At 34.6% G+C, this 22,133-nt stretch overlaps 1 protein-coding gene across 2 annotated transcripts in view; it reads right to left on the bottom strand.

The window, feature by feature from the left end:
* Nucleotides 1-22,133, bottom strand: part of LOC131153515 (mediator of RNA polymerase II transcription subunit 23) — a 135,976-nt gene that overhangs the window by 90,182 nt on the left and 23,661 nt on the right. For both annotated transcript variants that reach the window (XM_058105861.1, XM_058105862.1), the window contains exons 8-9: nucleotides 16,994-17,274; nucleotides 7,317-7,400 (exon numbers count right to left, since the gene is read on the bottom strand). In XM_058105861.1, the coding sequence (XP_057961844.1) occupies nucleotides 7,317-7,400; nucleotides 16,994-17,274 (365 nt within the window). The remainder of the gene's footprint in view (nucleotides 1-7,316; nucleotides 7,401-16,993; nucleotides 17,275-22,133) is intronic.

The raw sequence follows: 22,133 nt of genomic DNA, 5'->3' as shown, positions 1-22,133 counted from the left end.
TTAAATTTAAAATTTTGACTAAATTTTTGAAGCATCAAAAGTAGGGAAATTTTGGTAGAAATTTCAATTTCAATGTCATTTTCGATTTCTATTTTTAAAAAAGTGATAGAAATTGGTAGTAAAGCAGGTCCTAGAGCTAACATATCGTAAATTAAATACAACAATGACACAATTTGTGTATGACGTGTAGTAGATGCAATGTAATATTCGTATAAAACAAATTCAATTAATATAAATGAAATTCATAAATCAATTAAATATTATTTATTATACAAATAAATATAATTTAGACATATATAGTCAAATAAAGTTGAAGTTTCTAGCATATAAGTTTAATTTTTCAGATAATTTCAAATGCCCTTGTAATACTCTTTCATTTCAATAAAAATAATAATTTGAAATAATCTTGAAAAAAGAAGGATAAATTAAGAGAGAAATTTCACTTTGCATTTAAATTTCACATTTGAATTGCAAAGAAATTTCATTCTACAGTTAAAATTTCAACAAGCTTTATTCTCCGGACAAAATGTTGATGCCTTATAGTGACCGTTATTTTATTTTCCATTGTTTCCATTGTACTTGACTAGCATCCCCTTGATGCCCTAGTCTTTGTTTTAATAAAATGTCTCTTTGTTGTTCCCAAAACAATAACAATAATAATAATAATTCGATGAGGACAACAACATAACCCACTTTTGCCCATTTTTCGCTAAACGTAAGTGATGAAAATGCACATAGGCACTCTAAACACTAGCACGGTGAGTTGCTTCAAGGCACCAATCTAAACCACGCTTTTGCTAGCCTAGGTGGTGAAAATGCAAAAGTTGCCAGTAGGGTACACCCTAATCAATAAAAATTCATATCATAAAGATCTAACAAGTATTACATTCCAAGTCACCAAAACCATTTATATGAGTACCATATGTTCAGTCACTAAGTCATGTCATATTTCTGACACATTTTCAAGGCAATGTATTTTACTGCAGAGGAAGAATTCATAAGTCCGTGATTAATGAATCCCTGTGTTCTCTCTTGATATCCATTAAACGTTTGACTTTGGGTTCTTTGATGAATGAAAATTTCATTGCCATTCTCTGTAGCCACTCAAACAAAGAATATATGTGGCCAAAAGTTCAAAGTAGCCAACTTCTTAAAGCCAAGTTCCCAATAGGATAAAGGAAGAAAAAACTAATAGCCAGCAGGAGAAACAATAAAATAAAGGATCACATAGATTTACAATATGTTGAGGAAGGAAGAATAAATCGATAAATGACTTTTTACGTGCTAGTAAATTTTTCCTTGAACATAATGACGTAATTGCAAGTGAACAATTTTGAAAAGATATATTCAAGTTATTTAATACTTGGATGGTTTAATTTTGAATATAAATATATATCAAATAGTGGGGGAGTAAAAAGTCATATTTAGATAGATAATATGTTTCTAACAATTCATAATAAAGTTTCTAAATTAAGTATCAATACTTGAGCTTATTTTAGAATTGTCAAAAGCATATTTACACTTTTTTTTTTTGTAAAAAAAAAAACAAAAAATGATACTTATAACATATGGTAGTAATGCATTCTACTTTTAAAATTAAAATTTCAAAATAAGATTCAACAGTTGTGCGCCTAATATTAGACCAAAATATTAAATCTAACCATCATATAAATGAAATAACTAATATTATGTCAACTTGTAAATAATTATCTAATGTAGTCTATATTTTTATCTAACATAGTCTATATCTTTTTTCTAAACAATTGCAGCTAAACTTATGCTACTGATATATGAATAAAAATTACTAAGTGATCCTACTTTCCAGTGGAAAGTTATATAATAGAAACCAGGAAGTAATACAAAACCATTATCCGTTTGAAAGGAGTTATGGTTAAGCTATTATATGGAAGACACGTATAAATAAAATACACTATAGTGATATATGTCTAGATACAATATTCTGAAAGAGAGGTGATGGAGGACTGCCGCCACCAAGTAGGTCGCCTGTTTGGCACTCATATTTTAAGTGTAGACTTTGGAAATGAGGAAGCTTGTCTAGGACTTTGTTTGTCATGTATTTTTTGGACGTTGTTGGGTATTCTTCTGTTATTTAGGGATTAAAATTTGTAAACAATAATTATATGTTCTAGTTTTTTATATGGTGCATTGGTAGTTGTATGTCAGGATCAGTAATCAATTTGAAATCAAAATGTCTCTGTGTTTTCCTTTTCTCTCACTCCGCTTCCAGCAGTTTCTACCTAATCCCTGCTCCTCTTCTCTTTCTCCATTCTTCCTTCCTCACTATCATAAATTCAGTATCAAAGCCTTTCAATTCACTTCCATTGCGCTTCCATCATCATCACAGACCACAGAGCACTGTTAATTGCCTGAAAATTGGGCCCAAAAAAATTGTAAGGGCCTGTTTGGTATCGTTGCTGTGTTTCTGTTTTCTATTTCTGTTTCTCCAGAAGAAAAAGATTATAAAAAGGCTCTTTTTTTTTTGTTGTCAGTTTTCTGTTTCTATTGCCGGTTTTCTGCTGTTTGTCAAAAAACTGAAAAGTTTTCAGTTGTTTTGGCAACCTGTTGCCAAAAAAATTAATATCTAGAAATAGTCTTTTTGGATTAAATTATTCATTTTATACACTTTTAAATTAAAACCAAAAATAAATATCATATGAATTTAAATATAATTAAAATAAAAATATACATAAATTTCAAAAAAATAATAATAAGGCAATTACAAAATACTTTTACTATTTTTCAATTGTAATGTCCAATAAAATTTTTATTGTAAAGTAAAATTTGAAAGTAGAACAATTAACTAAAATAATAATGTGTATTATTAGTAATTTTATTATTTTAATCATATTTTTACAATATTATTTGATTTAAAGATGAAAATGATCATTTTTTTAATTAAGTTCTTAATTTGTATTAGTTTTATAAACATTAAACAAACAAGTTGTTGGTTTCTAGTTTTTAGTTCTTGTTTCTGGTTTTTGGTTTTTGTTTCTGGTTTTCGTTTCATTAATTTTTGACAGTGATGCCAAAAGGCCCCTTAGTAAGTGCCTCTATTCACCAAACGTTTTCAAGAAAAAGTTAGCAATGCCTTCCCTATCATCATTAACAAACTGCTTGGAAGCACCCCTCCACCCTCCCACCCCACATGCCAATCAAAGACCTTCTAAGTCACCACCTTTCTAAATCAACCTTTCTTAACAAACCAACACCACCATCAGACTCACCGTCCCCAGATCACCGCAGAGGACCATAATGGATGGCGCACATGCTCTACACACCAGCAACGCGAATGGAGCAGCCCTTTTTTTCCCATTCTTCTGTGCTATTTTCTCCCAAATATAAAAATTGACCATTTCTCACGATATTTTAAGTTACATTGTAAGATATTGGGGTATTAGACTGAGATTGGGTCATCAGCATTTTGGAGTGAAAATAGACCACCCAGCACCCAGATTCTAATTTAACTGGTGTATTTAGTGAGATTTCTTACAAGATATTCAAGATTACCATTAGAAATCGAATATTATTCGAAAGAGATTCAAAATTTCTGCAAGGATTTGGAAATAAAACTTTAGAAATTGCAGAAGTAGCTGAGACTGAGTTCAAGGCTGTGTCGGAATACTCGGTGAGGTAACAAATTCTCCCATTGGCCTTTATGTGCAATTAAATGGTTAGGGGAAGTTAGTGGAAACTGAATAATTTAAAGTTTCTTATTTCCAGTAAAACAAACCAAAAAGGAAAAATAGAAAAATGCTGATACCCTGTTTCATATGAATTTTATTTGGATAATTAATTCCATCCATCCTTGTTTATGACAGTTAAAGTATTGTGTAAATTGGAAGACTGAATCACAATGATAGGCCCCTTCCTCTACTTACACCATATGCCAAGTACATAACAATGACCATAATACCATTACTCACTCACGCTTTCTAAATAACACAGCAAAAATGTTAAATAACAAGTAACACTCCCCCTTGAGCACAGATATCATATGCTCCTAGCTTGTAACAAATGTATCTAACATGAGCACCTCCTAGGGCTTTGGCGAATAAATAAATGAGTTTGACCTCAGACTTCACATGAGTGGTTGTAATAAGCTTTTCTACAAGCTTCTCCCCAAACATACTGCTCAACTTCTATGTGTTTCATCTGCTTATGGAAGATAGGGTTGGAAGCAAAGTGAATAGCAGCTTAATTATCATATAACAACTCCACATGCCAAGAATGTGAAAAACCAAGTTCCTCCAAGATGTTCTTTAGGCAAACAAGCTCAGTGTGGGGCATATAGCCTAATACTCTTAACTTATCACTCAACTACGCCACTATAGTTTTTTCCTCAGTCTTCCAGAATAGCAAGTTACCAGTTACCACCAACAAAAACAGAGTACCCATTTGTGGCTCTTAGTGTGATCCAGCACAGTTTGCATCTATATGTCCCTGAGCATAAGTATAACCCATATAAGAGACCTCTCCCAGGTGCACCTTTGAGATATCTCAAGATACAAATGACTACATCTCAGTGACTTGTTCTTGAAGAATCAAAAAATTGGCTCACAACACCTGATGTAAAAGATATATCAGCTTTCCAACAAGTCTCCCATACCGTCCATGGTCAACCAACAAATCACCCACATTTGGAACTAATCTATTGTTAGGATCCATGGGTGTATATAAGTTTCGATCCCAACAGCCCAATCTCATCTAAATGGTCTATAACATACTTCCTCTGTGTGATGAAACAGCCCCATACAAGATTTTGATGCTTCTATATCCAAGAAGTATTTCAACGGCCATAAACCTTTTGTCTAAATTTTAGTCTCTAAAAAATGATGTAGGCTCTGGATACCTTGATCATCATCACCACTGATCTCAATATCATCAACATACATAACAAGTAGAATCTGCCAGAAGCAGTGACAATAGTATACAAAGTGATCCAACACATACCAATGAAGACAAAACTCAAATATTGAATCACCAAACCATGCTCTATGAGACTGCTTTAGACCATACAAAGATTTTCTGAGCTGACATACTAATCATAACTCCCAAAAAACCTAGGTGATTACTCAATATAGGCCTCCTCTTAAAGATCACTATATAGTAAAACATTTTCGACATCTAACAAATGCAAAAGCCAATGATAGGCAGTGACTAAGGAGGTGAAGAAATGAACTACGGCAAGTTTGGCAAGCCTGTAAAATGAATCAGAATATAATCCAAACCATACACCTGAGAATATTCTTTAGTAACTAGGCGGGCCTTCAAACAAGATATCATTGAGTATCATCCAATACGCCTAACTACAACCAACCACAAACTTATCACAAGGAGAATGTACTAGTTTCCAAGTGTCATTATCCTACAAAGCATGGATCTCAGCAACCATCGCAATCTTCCACCGAGAATGCATGAGGCCTCAGAAACAGATTCAGGAAGAGCAATAATATATAAAATACTAACAAAACAGTGATATAAGGGTGACAAGGAATCATAACAAACAAAATTAGAGATTGAATGTTGGGTACAAGCGTGTTTACCTTTTTCAGACAGTAATTGGAATATCAACATATTCAGAAATGAGATTATGAGAAAACCAAAGGCATAGCAGTAGAAGCTAGAGGTGGCTCTCATCCCTAGGATCATCGTTGTGTTATACCTGCAAATTAGGATCATCAAGGTGGCCAGAAGGGCTCAAACTAGATGAAGATGCACATGGATGACTGAGCAGAGATATTATGCCAGAATCTGGAAGGCTAGGCAAAGAAAGGGGCTTGTTGAGATCAAAAGGGCTCAAGGAGTCAGAATTGTATGGTGTAGACTCAAAGAAGATATAACATCAGCATTACTAAAAAAAATTCAAAAAAAAAAAAAAAATAACGATGGCATGGAACTGAAGGAAATATTTATTATAATGATCATATAGAAAAATACCAAATGGGTAATGATGGAATTCTACACACCCCGAAAGAGGATCTTCAAGATCAAATGTTGATGGATAAAGTGTGTGTACAGTTGTCATCAGGCTGTGGAGGAAACAAAATTTGGCTTGATGTTGGTAAAACCAATGTAATGTAAAGTACAGAAAGGGAACTAGAAAATTTTTGAAGTGTTGGGTGAATTACAATCGGAAGGACTTAAAAAGCAGTTTGTTGATTAACTTTGTTAATTTAAATTTATTTTTTCCTTTTTTTTTTTTTTTTGTTCTTTTAAAGATTCTGTATCCTCAAGGCAGTTGTAGTTTCTCTCTCTTTTAATATATCTTACTTTTTTATCAAAAAAATCTAATAGGAAGGGCACACGTGCATAGAGATACAAGGGAAGTAACATAATTCTTAACCTTGCCAAGCCCATACCAAAGGACTCTCATAGGAAAAATAAAGCAACCCCACAAATCCCAACTAGGAAAGGAGTCCATATCCTAGATCAAGACTGTAGGGTGTTAGAATACCACTTTACCAAAGAGCTTAAGCTATTAGGTTGTGGGCCAAAAATGTATATCAAGCTTTAACACTCACCCACACATGCAGCCCAACAGCACGTGAAGAAATAAACACATGATAGATAACACATGTTACAAGAAATATAATAATTTTTTAAACACCACATAATAAATGTGGGCAATGGGACTAGAACCCAGAACCTCTTGATAACTAGCTCTGATACCATGTTACAAAACTGCTTCACCTAAAAGCTTAAGTTATTAGGTTGTTCTCCAAAAATGTACATCAAGCTTTAACATAGGGGTTTAATAAAGAGAGTTTGAAGACTCAGTACTTCTTAGTTGTTATAGTTAGGGGACCCCTTGGGAAATCAATGAATCTACTTGTGAGTTTTATCCTACAGTATGAGATTTATTCAGTTGCATTTCCACATGTTGTCCCAACTAAGCTCCCTTGTGAGTTGTCGCCTACAAGAGATATGTAGCATACCATAAATATTTCACATGTTTTCCCTATGAGTTTTTAATTTTGCACATCCATAAGTTGCATGCAAGGTTAGGTGTAAATTTTCCATGTGTAATATGGATTATGAATTTGGTGTCGCTGTGCTGGTAGGGCTAGAAAACTCAAAGAGGTAGATAGTGCCATAATACAAATTACACCTAGCTACAAATTCCTTTAAGAAGTTCCATGCTCATGCCCATTCTACATACTTACGAAACTTCGACGAAATGGGCCAAAACAATGGGTGTTTTAATATTATGTCCTCATCCGCTCTGCGTATAAACATAAATAAGAGTTGGAAAAAAGTATACCAAAGCAAAAAGTTTATAAGGAAAAAGAAAGTACATTGAAGTGTGAACGAAACAAAGAATGAGGTGCAATCAGCAGTAATCTAGTGTATGTTTCAACAATTGCAATGCTGGGCACAACCTGCACAAAAATATCACATCAAACATGAAAAGTCGCCAAGTTAGCACTAGTAAAGATCTAATGGACCAAAATATATTCAATAAAATGATTCAATCAGCACGACATCAGTGTAAGGAAAGTAATTTCCAGTTTCTTCCTTTTACAAAATAAATTCAATGGATGTAATATTATACCAAGTGCGTCAATGGGATAATACAAAGAAAAGAGATATCTCCTCCATAAATTATGTCCATTTATAACTAAAACTCCATTTCTAGGTTATATACAAATCATATTTCTATAACTGAAATATACCAAAAATTAGAAGAAGGGGTACTTATGTTAAGTTGTTTGTAAAAAGTAAACAAATGACTTTTGATGCATGAGACCAAAATACAAAAACATACAAAATCATAATGGCCTACGGCATATAATCATATATAAGATGTTGAATAATTGAGTAAAATGGAAGACCTAAACACAGCGATAGATCTCCATGAACTCTTCAAACCAAGGGTCTTTTCCAAAAACAAATCTGAGGAACACCCCCCCCCCCCCACCCCCTTCCCCAAAAACCTCAAATTTAGTGTAAGGAGTGAATAAGTGATAAATCTGAGAAAATAGATCTCCATGGACTCTTTAAAGAACATATTAAACTAGCAATGGTATCCCAACCATTCTCATTGAACGCAAACTTACTTCTTATTACTCTATGCCAAAGGGAAGAATCTTCTAGGTGGAAGCACCATAACCATTTAACTAAAAGACCAATGTTTCTAGACACCAAACCAAGACCAAGCCCCTTACCCCCTCCCCCTCTTTTCTAGACCTATAGATCTCTTTCCTTATGAACTCACGCTTACCAATATAATACTAGCACATACTAATAATGCTAAATGACCAAAATAACCATTAACATAAGATAACTGTTCAATAATTGGGAAAAATGGAAGACCTAACTTCCACAATAGGTCTCTCCCTCTATTTATAATATACGTCAAGTACAATAACAATGACCATAATACCCTCACTCACTTGTCAACACAACTCTAGCACATACTAATAATCCTAAATGACCAAATAACCATTAACACTCCCCCTCAAGTTGGAGCATATATATCATATGCTCCTAGCTTGTTACAAATAAATTTCACATGAGCATCCCAAGGCTTTAGTGAACAAATCAGCAAGCTGAAAATCAAACTTCACATCAGTGGTTGTAAGTTGTAACAAGCCTCTGTACAAGTTTCTCCCAAACAAAGTGGCAATCAACTTCAATATGCTTTGTTCACTAATGGAGGACCGGATTGGAGGCAATACGAATAGAAACATGATTATCACACATCAACTCCATAGACTAAGAATGTGGAAAAACCAATTCTTTCAACATATTCTTCAACCAAATTAGTTCACGTGTACTACAAGCCATAGCCCTATACTTTGACTTATCACTTGACCTGGCCACCACAATTTGTTTCTTACTCTTCCAATAAACCAAATTAACACCCAAAAAAATGCAATACCAAGTTATGGATATTCGTTCGGAAGATGGCCAGACCCAATACGGATTTTTCTATTTTTTGAATATGAGTATGACCCTGTTCCTCATATAAGTGACCTCTCCCTGATGCACCTTTGAGATATCTCAAAAGGTGAATTACTACATCCCACTGACTTGTTCTTGGAGAATCGAAAAACTGACTCACAACGCTTGTTATGAAAGATATATCTCGTCAAGTGACTGTGAGATAATTCAACTTTCCAAAAACTCTCTGGTACTGTCCTGGGTTAGGCAATAGATCACCCATATCCAGCACTAACTTACCATAGGGATCCATGGGTGAATTGACAGGTTTTGATTCCAACAATCTAGTCTCATCTAAAAGATCAAGAACATAATTCCTCTATGACAAGACTGTTTTGATATAAGAACTCGATACTTCTATACCCAAGAAGTACTTGAGGTAGATTTTTAGGATACTGGAGAGCGAAAAGAAGTTTGTTACACCTATCATATGGTTAGTAGCAACAAAATCGATAATCCAAGGACTAGTTAGAGATACCACATGACATACTGACTATAGGATTACCTGTCAGTGCAGAAGATGCAATGTGATAAGAAGCTTGTTGGGATGCTTGATACTGTACAAACCTTTAATACTCTTCCTCCAAGATAATTATAGTGCATTGTTAACCTGAACAAGTGCCTAACAAGGGAAACACACTTTTGGGATTTGAGGGCCCCATCCCAACACACAGAGAACCTCGATACAGCAGGAAATCAAAAATACAGCAAACAAAATGCTCTTGGGATTCCAAAAGTGAACTTCTAGACCAACCGAAACAACCACAAATGAACTTCCAAACCACCCAAAACAAACACAAAGGAGTCAAACATTGATTAAACCACAAATAAGTCACCAACAAAAGCACGTAGCACTACCACAGCCCTAAAAAACTCAATGTACAAGCGCTGCCACTGCTCCAAGAAACTCATCAATGAACTTTACTAATACAGAACAACAACACCGGATTGCCACAAGTGCATGGTCGAACAAGGTTGGATTTTTTAACAAAAAACATGCTCAACAACTTGATATTGTGGTCAATGGAAGGAATCAAGACATTCTAGAGAAAAAAAATCGAAAAAAGGTGGCCCAAACCTCTCTCACGCACTACTGGAAGGGGTCGGGACTGCCAGCACTCGGCCCACATGTAGGGGTGCATGGGGAGGCTTCCAGCAATGGGATTTTGCAAGGTTATGGCTCAAAGCCTTCTATCTTTAGCACTGTGGTCGATTTTGTGAAATATTGAAGAGTTATAGTGGTTATAAGAAGGGCAATGATAGGAAGGCGTTCCCTAGCGACGCTTGAGTTTTGTTGGTAGGGTTTAGGTTGGATCGTGCTCTGATACCATAGTTAGAATCTTACGATTCACAATTCGATTCATATCAATTCCACACCAAATCAATTTGAATCTTACTAGCAAATCTAAAAACAACTAAACTGTTTCCAAACCTATCGATTCCCCTCATAAAAAATAAAAATTTAAAAAATTTTAAAAAATTATTAAAAAATAAAAGAAAAAAGAAGGGGCAGGCTGGTGCACAAAGCTCCCAAACTCAATTGGTTTAGAACCCAATTTTTTTTTTTTGCTCCTTTTTTTGTACAGGATTACCTTCCATTCCTTGTGTAAGTCATTTTTGTGCTAAAAATGAAAAGAAAATAGAAATCTAGGTCTTATGTGGCGTTCACAAAACCATTATTCACTCTTGGGGTGCAGTGTTCTGCAATTAAGAATATGAGATGGAACACTCATTGGCCAAGGTGGTACCTATTGACTTTTGGAGTCCGATCTTTGTTTTAATGCTGACAAAGCACCAGTATCTTATGTGTGTTTAAGTATGTGAACAAGTCTAAATTTCAGCACACATAAGATCAAGGGACTTGGAAGCCAGAAGAAACTCCAAGATCATATTTATCAGCACATTCCATGAAGACACACGAGTAAGAAGATTGAAGACATTTGTTCTTATTGTAAAATGCATTTTGTCTTATATTTTGGGTCTGTAATATTTGCATATCATGCATGATAAGAATTAAATGCTCAAGACCATAGTTTGACCTTAGGGATCACCTTCGATCGACCAAAGGCCGACCAATGTCGGATTTTTGGGGTTAACTCTCAATGACCATAGATTGACTTTAGGTCCCCAAACATCACATGAAAAGTCCCCTATAACTCAGAAGTTATACTTATGTGAACAGGGGTGACTTCAAATGAAAATAAGGACTTAAATGCACACTTTAAGTGGTTTCGATCGACTGAACCCAAAGCTATATAGAAGCTTCAGTCGACCGAACTTACCAGAGTCAACATGTTGACTACTCGGTCAACCATCCTGAAATGAACTTGCCCTCCATAGTTGACCGAACTGACATGTGGCTGACTCCCAACAACTTGGTCGACCGAACCTTAGAAAATGGTCAACCAAACCTACCTTAGTTGACCGAACTGCAAACGATTCAAAATCGCCCGAATACGGTCGACCATATTCTCTGTTGAAAAACTCCACGGTCGACCAAAGCTCATAAAGTGGTCGACCGAACCCTTAATACGGTCTACTGAAACTCTCGAGTTGTTCAATTTTTATCGAGGTTAAACAGGGGTTATTTTTTTATTAACCTTACTTAAACATTTTCAAAAATACCCATTGAGTCCCCAACGGTTATATTTTTTGAAAAAACTATATATACTCCCTCATTTGTCATAATTAGCATCAAATTAGCAAAGTGATTAGCCAAAAATCCTCTGAAAATTTTATTGTGCTAAAATCTTTCATACTCCCACATTTTCATAAGCTCATTGTTAAAATTTTTTCTCATACTCTATTAATTACATATTTTAGAAAGAGTGCATTGTGTTCTTCATCTTCATTAGCAAAATTATTGCAACTTGAGGATTGAGTGAACAATAATATCTTGTGGGCATTTATACATTCTGATTAAGCTAACTACTCTCACATACTTGCATTGTTTGATCTTGATTTTTTGAGAGTAAGCTAAAGTTTTTCCCATTATATTTTATTGATAAATATTATTCGGGAAGAACTCCTCCTTGCTTGTGAATCTTGTCATCCTTATTGCAAGGTTCAAAAGCTTGCTTTGTATTCTTGATAAAAATATTTTTGCAAGCTTAAACCCTAATATCTATTGTGCTAAATATTTGATAAAATATTTTGAGATATTTGCTTAGGGTTTTATAAACCACCTTTGATTATTCATTTATTGAATATACTATATTGAATCAAAGGTCTCACTCTCATATATATATACACACACATTCTTGAGAGTTGACATATAACTTCACATTAGCATCTCTCACATTATCATATAAATTATTTGATTCAGATATATATATATATATATACACACACACATTCTTGAGAGTTGACATATAACTTCACATTGGCATCTCTCACATTATCATATAACTTATTTGATTGAGAGATATATTTGATATACTCACTTGAGCATTAACTCTTATCATATTTGAGTGCATTGGTTGTATTGTGCTTATTGTGGTACATATCTGCTTAGTATAAGAAGCATCTTGATTGTACACAAATTTTACTTATCCGTTGTATTCCAGGCGTGACCTGAGGTGGGTATTCTCCGCCCCATAAGGAGAGTTTGTAAAGGTTGAGGTCAGCCCTGGTAATTTGACCTGGTATTATATCCGGTGCCGCTCCACCTGTTAAGTGAGCATTAGCGAAATCCTCGGCCTTACAAGGTAAGGCGGGGACGTATGTAGTATTGGCAGAACCCCGATAACATACCATGTGTGCACTTTATATTTCCACAATTCATTTACTGCACATGTATGTTATTTTCAATAGATTGTGAATGCTGCGCATGATTAAATTTCCGCACATTATATTTATCGCATTTGGGATTGCATTTAGAAAGACCCTAGGTTATGAAATACTGCTAATATCTGGTTAATCCTGGGAAGAAGTTTAAAATTCCAATTCACCCCCCTCCCCTCTTGGGAATACACCAATTCCAACAGTACCCATGTTTGATTGTGTTGTTAATATTCAAAAGTTGGCTTTTTTAGTAGTTTGTTCAATTATTATCATTTTTTTAACTTAGTTTTTTTTAAAATTTCAGAAATAATATGCAAGAAATATTATTTACTTAATTGTTGATAAACACCAAAAGTTTAGCTCTTTATTATTTTTTTCTTGATTCCTTCCCCTAAACAACATAAAGTTCATTTTTTATTAATATTTCTTGACTCATTCCCCTACTTTTAACTTGTTTAGAAAAGCATACAAAAATATGATCTCCTTATTATCAAAATTTAGATGTAATGCACTATTTTTATTGTTGTCCATATATCAATATATGCGTGTCACTTAGAATTAATTTTAGAAATTTGTAAAAAAGCTTACAATTCTATTTGATTCTCGATTTGACGACTATGTATGATACCATGTGAAATAATTGGGTAAAATGGAAGACCTAACCTCAATGATAGGTCTCTCTCTCTATTTATAATATATGTCAAGTACAATGCCAATGACCATAATACCCTTACTAACTCACACTCACTAACATTTAACACATACTAATAATACTTAAATGACCAAATAACCATTAACAATAACACTAAGAACTTCAAAAAATTCTACAATACAAACAATTAGATTGATGGTTTTTTCAACCATTGGTCCTACATTTTTTGGGAGTAGAAAAAAAAAATCCCTAAAGTGAGAAAATGTGAAAGAGAAAAAAAAAAACAGAGGATAATTCATCCTCCAAAAAAATAAAGGGAAGGAAAGGCAAGGATACGAACATTATATCAACTGTTGAATAATTGGGTAAAATGGAAGGACTAACTTCAATGATAGGAGACCCCTCTATTTATAATATGTCAAGTACAATACCAAAATGACAATCATACTCTTACTAACTCACACTTATTACTAACAAAACTCTAACACAACAATAATGCTAAATGACTAAATAACCATTAACACTTCCCCACAAGCTGGAGCCCGGAGCATATATATCATATGCTCCTAGCTTGTTACAAATGAATTTCACACGAGCACCTCCCAAGGCTTTAGTGAACAAATCAGCAAGCTGAAACTCAGATTTCATATAAGTGGTTGTAATGAGCTTCTGTACAAGTTTTTCCCAAATAAAGTAGCAATCCATTTCAATGCATTTTCTTCGCTCATGGAAGACCGAGTTGGAGGCAATATGAATAGCAACACGATTATCACACATAGGGGTGTAAGCGAGTCAAGCTTACTCGCAAGCTACTCGAACTCAGCTCAATCGAGAACTCACCACAACTCGACTGGGTTCAAGTTCGCGCTCAAATCAAGTAGCTAGAGCTTTGAGTCGAGTTCGAGTTTTTATACGCTTGACTCATGATCTTGCGAGCCTAATCGAGCATATATATATATATACATATAATATAAAATAATAATATTATATTAATATGTTATATATTATATTTTTAACTTAAAAGGGAAAGGTAATAAAGAATGGAGACCGTAAGCTGCTCTACTGCAAGATCTAGGGATTTAGATTTTTAGGGTTTCACAAGCAAGCTTCGGGCCTTCGGCTGCTTTGTTCTCCGATCGCTGCAAATGCCAAGCCACCCACCACCCACACCCACCAGCCTGCAACGTTCTGATTCCTGAAAAAACCAGTGGCCTCCACCCTCCAGGGACAAAGCCGCTCCACCAACGACAGCTCAAGCAAGTAAGCAACCTTCTGCCATTCTGCGGATTGCATTTTCTGAAGTGCAAAGGTTTGTCATGATTTGAATATTTGATTCAAAATTTAAGATTTTAGGTTGCTTGAAGTTTATTGTTTTGATTTTTAGAGCCAGGAACAAGGGTCGCTGTTGGTGGATCTTCACAGACAGAGGAACAGTGAGCTGAGCTCTTTGCAGATCTCGTGATCCTGTGTTTTGCTCGTTGCAGATCTGTCTCTGTTGCACGCCTCAGTCAGTCAGTCCTCCCAAATCTGTGCTCGCTATTCACGGTTGTCCTCCTTCAAGTCTTTAACTCTGGCAGGTGAGGTTGCTAGTCTTAAATCTGTATTTTGATGCATTTCTGAACATGTTCTCTTCTTCTTCTTCATTTCCATTAATCGAAGTGATGAACTGATGATACATAGCAGTATTGGAATTTTTTTTCATGGGAATCGGATCCCAAAGCTCCTAGGCAGCAGTTTTATTTTCTCATCTCTCTGTTCTCTTTTAAAAGGTGACATAGATATCAAATTCAGTTCCAATAAAAACCTGAATGATATAGGGAACTACTCATATATTTTCTGAAGTCTTAACAGAGCAGTGGCTGTTGTAATATATTAGAACAAAAGAAGACCTTCCATGACTTCATGTGTTTTTGGCTTTGGAAAACAAGAACAGGTGATTTCAATTAATAAAATAATGCTGTTAAGTCCAGTCTTTGCTTACTGTGTTCAGTTAACACACCTCTAAAAATTTTAATTAACAATCCATGTCTCAAAAAATAATTAATGATTTAATGGTTATTGTGCTGTTAATTCACCTTGCATAACTAATGATGGTTCCCCTATCCTTAGGAACTTTAGCTGATAAATTTAGGTTAGATGTGGAAGAGATGAAAGATGGGAATAAAGCTTGTGTTTTATATCTATATGATTATGAGAATGATTGGTGTGTTTTCTCAGATGCTACTATCATTGAAATGTATATGATTATTATGATATAATGAAATTCATACTGCCACACACTGCAAATCATTTATTCCGTCTTACTGAGATGTGTCTCACCCAATTATCTAAATATTTCAGGGAACCGTGACAGGCCTGGAGATAAAACTCCGAGATAGAGGGGAGTTGATACCCTAGTTATACAGGGTGAGTGTTTTGATCTAGGGATGGAGGATTCTCCTAGAGTATTTTGAACTCCGAGATAGAGGGGAGTTGATACCCTAGTTAGACAGGGTGAGTGTTTTGATCTAGGGATGGAGGATTCTCCTAGAGTATTTTGTGTTTGTTTTGGGAATATGATAGATATGTAAACGTGTATGAATGTTTAGTACTCTGGTTATTTGTATTCTGGATGGATTGTATATATTGTCTTCCATTGTTAGGTATGTTTGAATGAGAATGTCTGTTTACCCGGTACCCACTTCAAGTCGGGTGATGCTAATACGGTATCAGAGATTCTGACGTGGCCGATGTGTGATTAGAATATTTATTATTTAATTGGAAATAAAATGGTATGAAAATCAGTGTGTCACAAGTTTCCTGGAGTCTACATACAGCTCCCTGCTCGCTTATATATTATTAATAATAATGAAGTCTCAATGACAAAAATGCCCCCATTTAACACGACCTAATTATTAAAATAACATATTCTCTTCTAACAATTTCCATTGCAAATTCTACTTTTTAAAAAAGCTCAAAACCTAGAGTTGTAAACCCATAAGAACTAGAGTATAACACATATCATTCAGTTCTTAAGGATGTGATTGAATTTAACTATTTAGATTTCGTCTCATGTTCAATAATATTATAATAAAATTGGTGTGAGATATTTTGCTATTTTTTTCACAAATTTTAAGTGGAAGGGATTTGATTTCATCTTTGCTCTAAGATAGAATCTTATTTCTGTAATCTCTGAGCTTTTCCCGATAGATGCTTTAACGGGACTTGCTTTCCGGATTTCCAGCATGTTTGGCAGCATTATGGATGTGATGCTGCTCCTTTTTTTGCTTTTACTTCTAGGAGGATATATCATTACAAAGACAAAGTCAAGAAACAGGAAGGGTTACTAGAATCACATAGTACTGGCCCCCAAGTGGATATCCTAAAATCTTACATAATTTATATATCTACAGGAACCATGAAATCAATTCCGTAAAGGGGAAAAAAAACAAATCAGTTAGAAAAACAGCCACTAAATTAGAGCACATGGTATAATTCTCTCTCTAATTTTCAAAGGGAACATGCCAAAAGTAACATATTCAATTTTATGTCGGAGCAAATAAGATCCCATGCCTACATATTTCCAACATACTCAAATTAAACAAAATAATTTACCTGTCCAGAGAATAAAGAATCTTCCATTTGATATGCCAATTTCAAGCATAAGTGGATTGAAAATCCGGATAATAAAGATATTGGCAATGGGCTTGTTTCACGCATCACCATTAATCTCTCATTAGACTGCATGTTTGAACCAGGTAACCATTCTGTCGCTCCAGGAGGAGACAACCAATTCATAACCATTTCACATGCAGGTTGTGCCATGGTATAAGAAACAACCCAAAACATCCCAATTGATCTATCATCCAAACCCATATAATCCATCATCCGTTCCCCTAAAAAAAATCCAAAACAAGTTAATCAGGAAAAATATAACTCGTTAAGAGCATTTGCAGTTGCACATGATAAAGGAGTTTAAAAGAATCAAGACAATATTAAGAGCTTTTGCACATTAACAAAGGAGTTTTTGTACTGTGATTTCTTGCATAACAAGTGAATCAAAAATTTAAAATTTTTGCACAGATGTTTTGGGTATGTTGGTCAGTAGGGCTGGGGAGAGAAGTTTTCTTTCAGGGGATTTATGTGGGTGGCGAGAAGCTTATTGTGTCTCATTTGCAGTTTGCTGATTGATAGATTTTCTCCCACATTGATGATAAGGAGTTCTACAGTAATGTTCTTTACCCTTTCAGACTTTTGTGATGATTTCTGGCCTGAAAATTAATATGGGTAAAGAGTGGTTTTGCTGCAACGAATTTGGGCTCAATTAGGGTAGCAGTATTCCTACTTCAGGGTGGCATTTTATAGTTGCTTTTGAATGACTTAGGGATTCCTCTAGGATGTACTCCTAGGTCTTCGATCTTTGGCAATCCAGTTGTCGCAGAAGTTTCAGAGGGTCATGATGCTCGGAACGAGGCTTTATTTTCCTTCTTTTGTGTTTGGAGGGGGGAGTGGGTTCTACTTTTTCTCCCTGCTTTTTTCATGAACTAAGAATTGTTTTAGAGAAAAAAAGAAAGAAAATGTACGAATGGAGAAAATATAAACAAGGAGAACAAGATATCCACCAGTAACAAGAGGACAGAGAAATAAAAGAAACAAAAATAATCACAAGACAACTCTATTGAAGCAAAGCAATCCAATCTTACTGTAAATGTTCCAAATATGCATGCCTATAGAAACTTTTTCTAAATACAAAAGCTACACAAGAAATACCGCTTTTCTCCAAAGCAAGTTAAGACAAGTGGCAACACCCTTAAGCCCCTATTTGGGAGCACTTAAAATAAAAAATGCTTATAGCACTTGTCACTTAAAATAATCACTCTTCCAAAAACAGAGGAACATTAGGGAAGAGGAATGAGTAGGGAATTTTAGTACCAAGAACTAGGATGGCATCCTGTTGATAAGATAGCAGGCAGTGAGTACAATTTTTTTAAATACTAAAACAGAACCTTACGACTAATGGCATAACTCCAGAAAGAAAGATAATAATTCAAAAAAATCATTTAATGGGAAATACCTCAAATAAGTCCATTGAGTAACAAGTAATCCTTATACAGAAAAAAGTACATGCCCTTTTTTGAAGAATCATATAGTCCTGTGATTTCATCGACAATTTAGCCATATGCATATGTTAAAGTAAGGTACAAGTGACTTCAATTATATGTCTATTCTTCCATTCTACAACCCTATTCTTTTGAGGAGTGTGGACACAAGATGACTAATGAACAATACCAAACTAAGCCATATAAGTAGTGAATTGGGTATTGAAGTACTCTTTAATCTTAACACTCCAAAAAACCAAATTGAGTCTGCATTTCAGAACAAAAGGCACAAAAAATATGGAAAAATTAAGAACAATCTTTTATTAAATAGAGCCAATTCATCCTTGAATTTTTTTTTATAAACAAAGAAATTTTATTAGAGAGGGCAGAATGTACAAGAGGAATAAAACAAAAAGAAAACAGGGAGAATAAAATCCTCTTTTTACATAAAAAATAAATAATTACAGATTTCCCATTCTAGACCCAAAAAATTAGTGCAAGAGAGCCAACCATTCCCGCTGCATGTCTTCCAAAGAGATGTGGCAAAAAAAACCATTCGCTAACAACCACAAAGATGAAAAAAAAAATCACTCTACTCCAAAGCAAGTTAGTAGACATAGCCACTCCTTTGAAAATTCTAGCATCCCTTTCCATCCAAACACACCAAATTATAGCCATAATGGAGCATCACCATAAGCTTTCCTATTTTTTCCTTTACCAAAGCCTCTAAAGGTGATGAAGCAAAATGTCTTCAATGTGAACGCATGCACCCAGATCACACCAAATATACCAAATAATTTATTCCAAATAGCCAACAAGTAAGGGCAATGAGAAAACAAATGTGCACAAGTATCTTCCAGTCATCCCTTGAATAATCCTCAACAAAGGTTACAAAGTTATGCAAACCCAACTTGGATACAACCTGACTAGAACCCCAAACATCAAATGGACTAACATGAAAAGGCCTACTGCCCATTTATTGACTTAGGAAGCAAAAGGAACACAATGATTCTTTAAGAACTGACAAGACTCAAACTCAAGATTAGACATAAGACTCAAAGTAGGAACTAGTGGCTTTAAGTTTTCCAACGAAGGATAACCGAGGTGGCAATGGATTTGGACTGGTGTGATAGCAGTAGTGCAGGCAGCAAAAGGAGATGGCAGTTCGAAGTGGAAAGTCCACCATCTTCACGCCCTCCGCCAATCGTATTCCTCGTCTTCAAATCTTGACTGACCATATAATCAGGGAAGAATGCTACTGTATAATTTATGAATTTGGTAATCTTGCTAACTGATATAAGATTGAAACCAAACTTGTGAATATATAAAACTGAAGGAAGAGAAATAGAGGAAGTAGGATTTATAGTCTTAGTTCCATTAACAGCAGTGGTGTACCCATCGGCAAGAATAACCTTGGGTCAAGATCTTACCATGAGCTGCTTCCCAGGGGAAAAAAGGCAACCTTATTACAGGCATCTGTCTTCCATAATTGAGACCAAGGTGAGTGAATGTTGTTTAAGTCCCAGATGAAAATTTTCCTGTAAAAGGATCTAAAAATTGAAGACCCCTTCTTGTCTGAGGACCAAATTTGAGGATGGATCTTGTAAAGATGACTGTAGAAATCGGTGAGCTGGTGAAGTTCCATATCTTCCACATTTCTGTGAAAGTAGATTTTCCAGAAAAACCCCTGAATTGATGCTTAAAGGTGCTGACTTATGCAAGCATCTTTATCACAAGCTATGTTGTAAATGGCTGGAAATGAGACACTGAGAGCCTCAGGATAACTCCACACATCATGTCAAAAATAAATATTGTCTCCATCCCCCACCTAAAATCTAATAAAGGAGAAAAGGTCATTCCAGCCTTTCCTAATATTTCCACACCCCTACACAGTGTGGTCCATTCCCAGCCCAGGCGATCCACCCATTGTGGTCAAACCCATATTTCATTGCAACAATTTTCTGCCAAAGGTGATCTTTCTAGTCATGAAAGGATGGTACGCAGCCCTACCTCACAAGTTCTTTAAATAGCTGTTATAAAGTTGAAGGGAAAGACCTATTCAGCTGCAAGTTCTTTGTTGAGAATTGTTGTTTCTGTTCTTTCTTCTCTGTAATTATCCGTTTTGTATGGTTTCTGCCAGTTTCCAGCTTGATAAAGATATGAGCTTAATTCTTTCTAATAATAATACTAATAATAATAATAATAATGTAAAAATTAAAAATTAACCAAGGAATCCCCTCTTCAATCCTTTTCCATGATAATTTACCAAACAATTCAAGTTAGCTAACTCCCTTTGAAACTTTTTACTTCTGTCTTTGCCCCAATCAAAGCTCACTTCATTTCCTCCAGGATCACAAAAACTTTAGGGCTCATTTGGTATCACTATCAAAAATCACAAAAACGAAAACTAGAACCAAAAACTAAAACCTAGAAAAAGAAACTAAAAACTTAAAACTAAAAATCAGCAGCCTCTTTGGTTAATATTTATAACATTTTTTAAAAAAAATTGAAAACTTAATTAAAAAATACTCATTTTTGCCTTTAAAACAAATAATGTTATAAGAATATGATTAAAATAATACACATTTAAAAAATACTATAATAAAAAAAATTTTATTATTTTACTTGATCGTTAAAATTTCAAATTTACATGCAATAAAAATTTTATTGGACGTGACAATTGAAAAATATAAAATTATACTATAATTAGCTTTTTTAAAAAAAAATTACAAAAAATATAAAATTATACTGTAATTAGCTTTTTTTTTTTAAATATATATGTATATTTTTAGTTTAATTATATTCAAATTCATATGATCATTTTATTTTAACTTTAATTTAAAAGTGCATAAAATGAATTATTTAATCCAAAAGAACTATTTTTGGATACTAAAATTTCTGGCGACAAGTTGCCAAAACAACTAAAAACCATAAAATCTAATTTTCAGTTTTTTACAAAAACAATTGAAAAACAACAACAAAAACAAAAAACTAGCAACAAAAACAAACATGTTTTTATAATTTGTTTCTTCAATATGCAGAAACAAAAAACAAAAAACAGCAATGATACCAAACAGGCCCTTAGATGCAATGTATCCTTAAGATCTTGAATTTCTAAATTTTTCCTTGGAATCTCCTCCATTGGTGTTGGTAAAATCTCACCCTTGCACTGCAGTTCATTAACCAAACCATTGCTTCCAAAGACAAAATCCCCTTCCAATCCTTCCAACGAGATGGATGTACATATGATAAATCCCCTAGAACATCACAGGAATCAGAAACATATCATATCATTCCGTAATCTCATTCAACAGTTACTAAGATCGTTCCTCTCATTATTTGATAAATCCCCCAATTTTGTTACCTCCTTTCCTTTGCCAGCCCCATCAAAAGAATTGCCCATCTTCTTAGCATATATATCTTCCACAATACTTAACTCACCTTTTAAATTTCTCTTTAGAATCTTTGACACTACCTCACCAAAGTACTCTCTCCTCTTCGGAGAATTTCCGCATTTTTGTACCCATCAGAGCAACCTTCTGACGTAAACCTTGGGAACCTGAAATTTATCTGACTTAAGGCCTGAAACATCAGATATCCTCCCCAAAACACCATCTCCTCAGTCAGCCTTGGCAGCACCAGCCTCTTGCCCCTCT

This window comes from Malania oleifera, chromosome 4 (genome assembly GCF_029873635.1).
Source record: "Malania oleifera isolate guangnan ecotype guangnan chromosome 4, ASM2987363v1, whole genome shotgun sequence".
Taxonomy (NCBI): domain Eukaryota; kingdom Viridiplantae; phylum Streptophyta; class Magnoliopsida; order Santalales; family Ximeniaceae; genus Malania; species Malania oleifera.
Note: the sequence above shows the minus strand (reverse complement) of the source record. Positions and strands in the feature narration are given on the sequence as shown.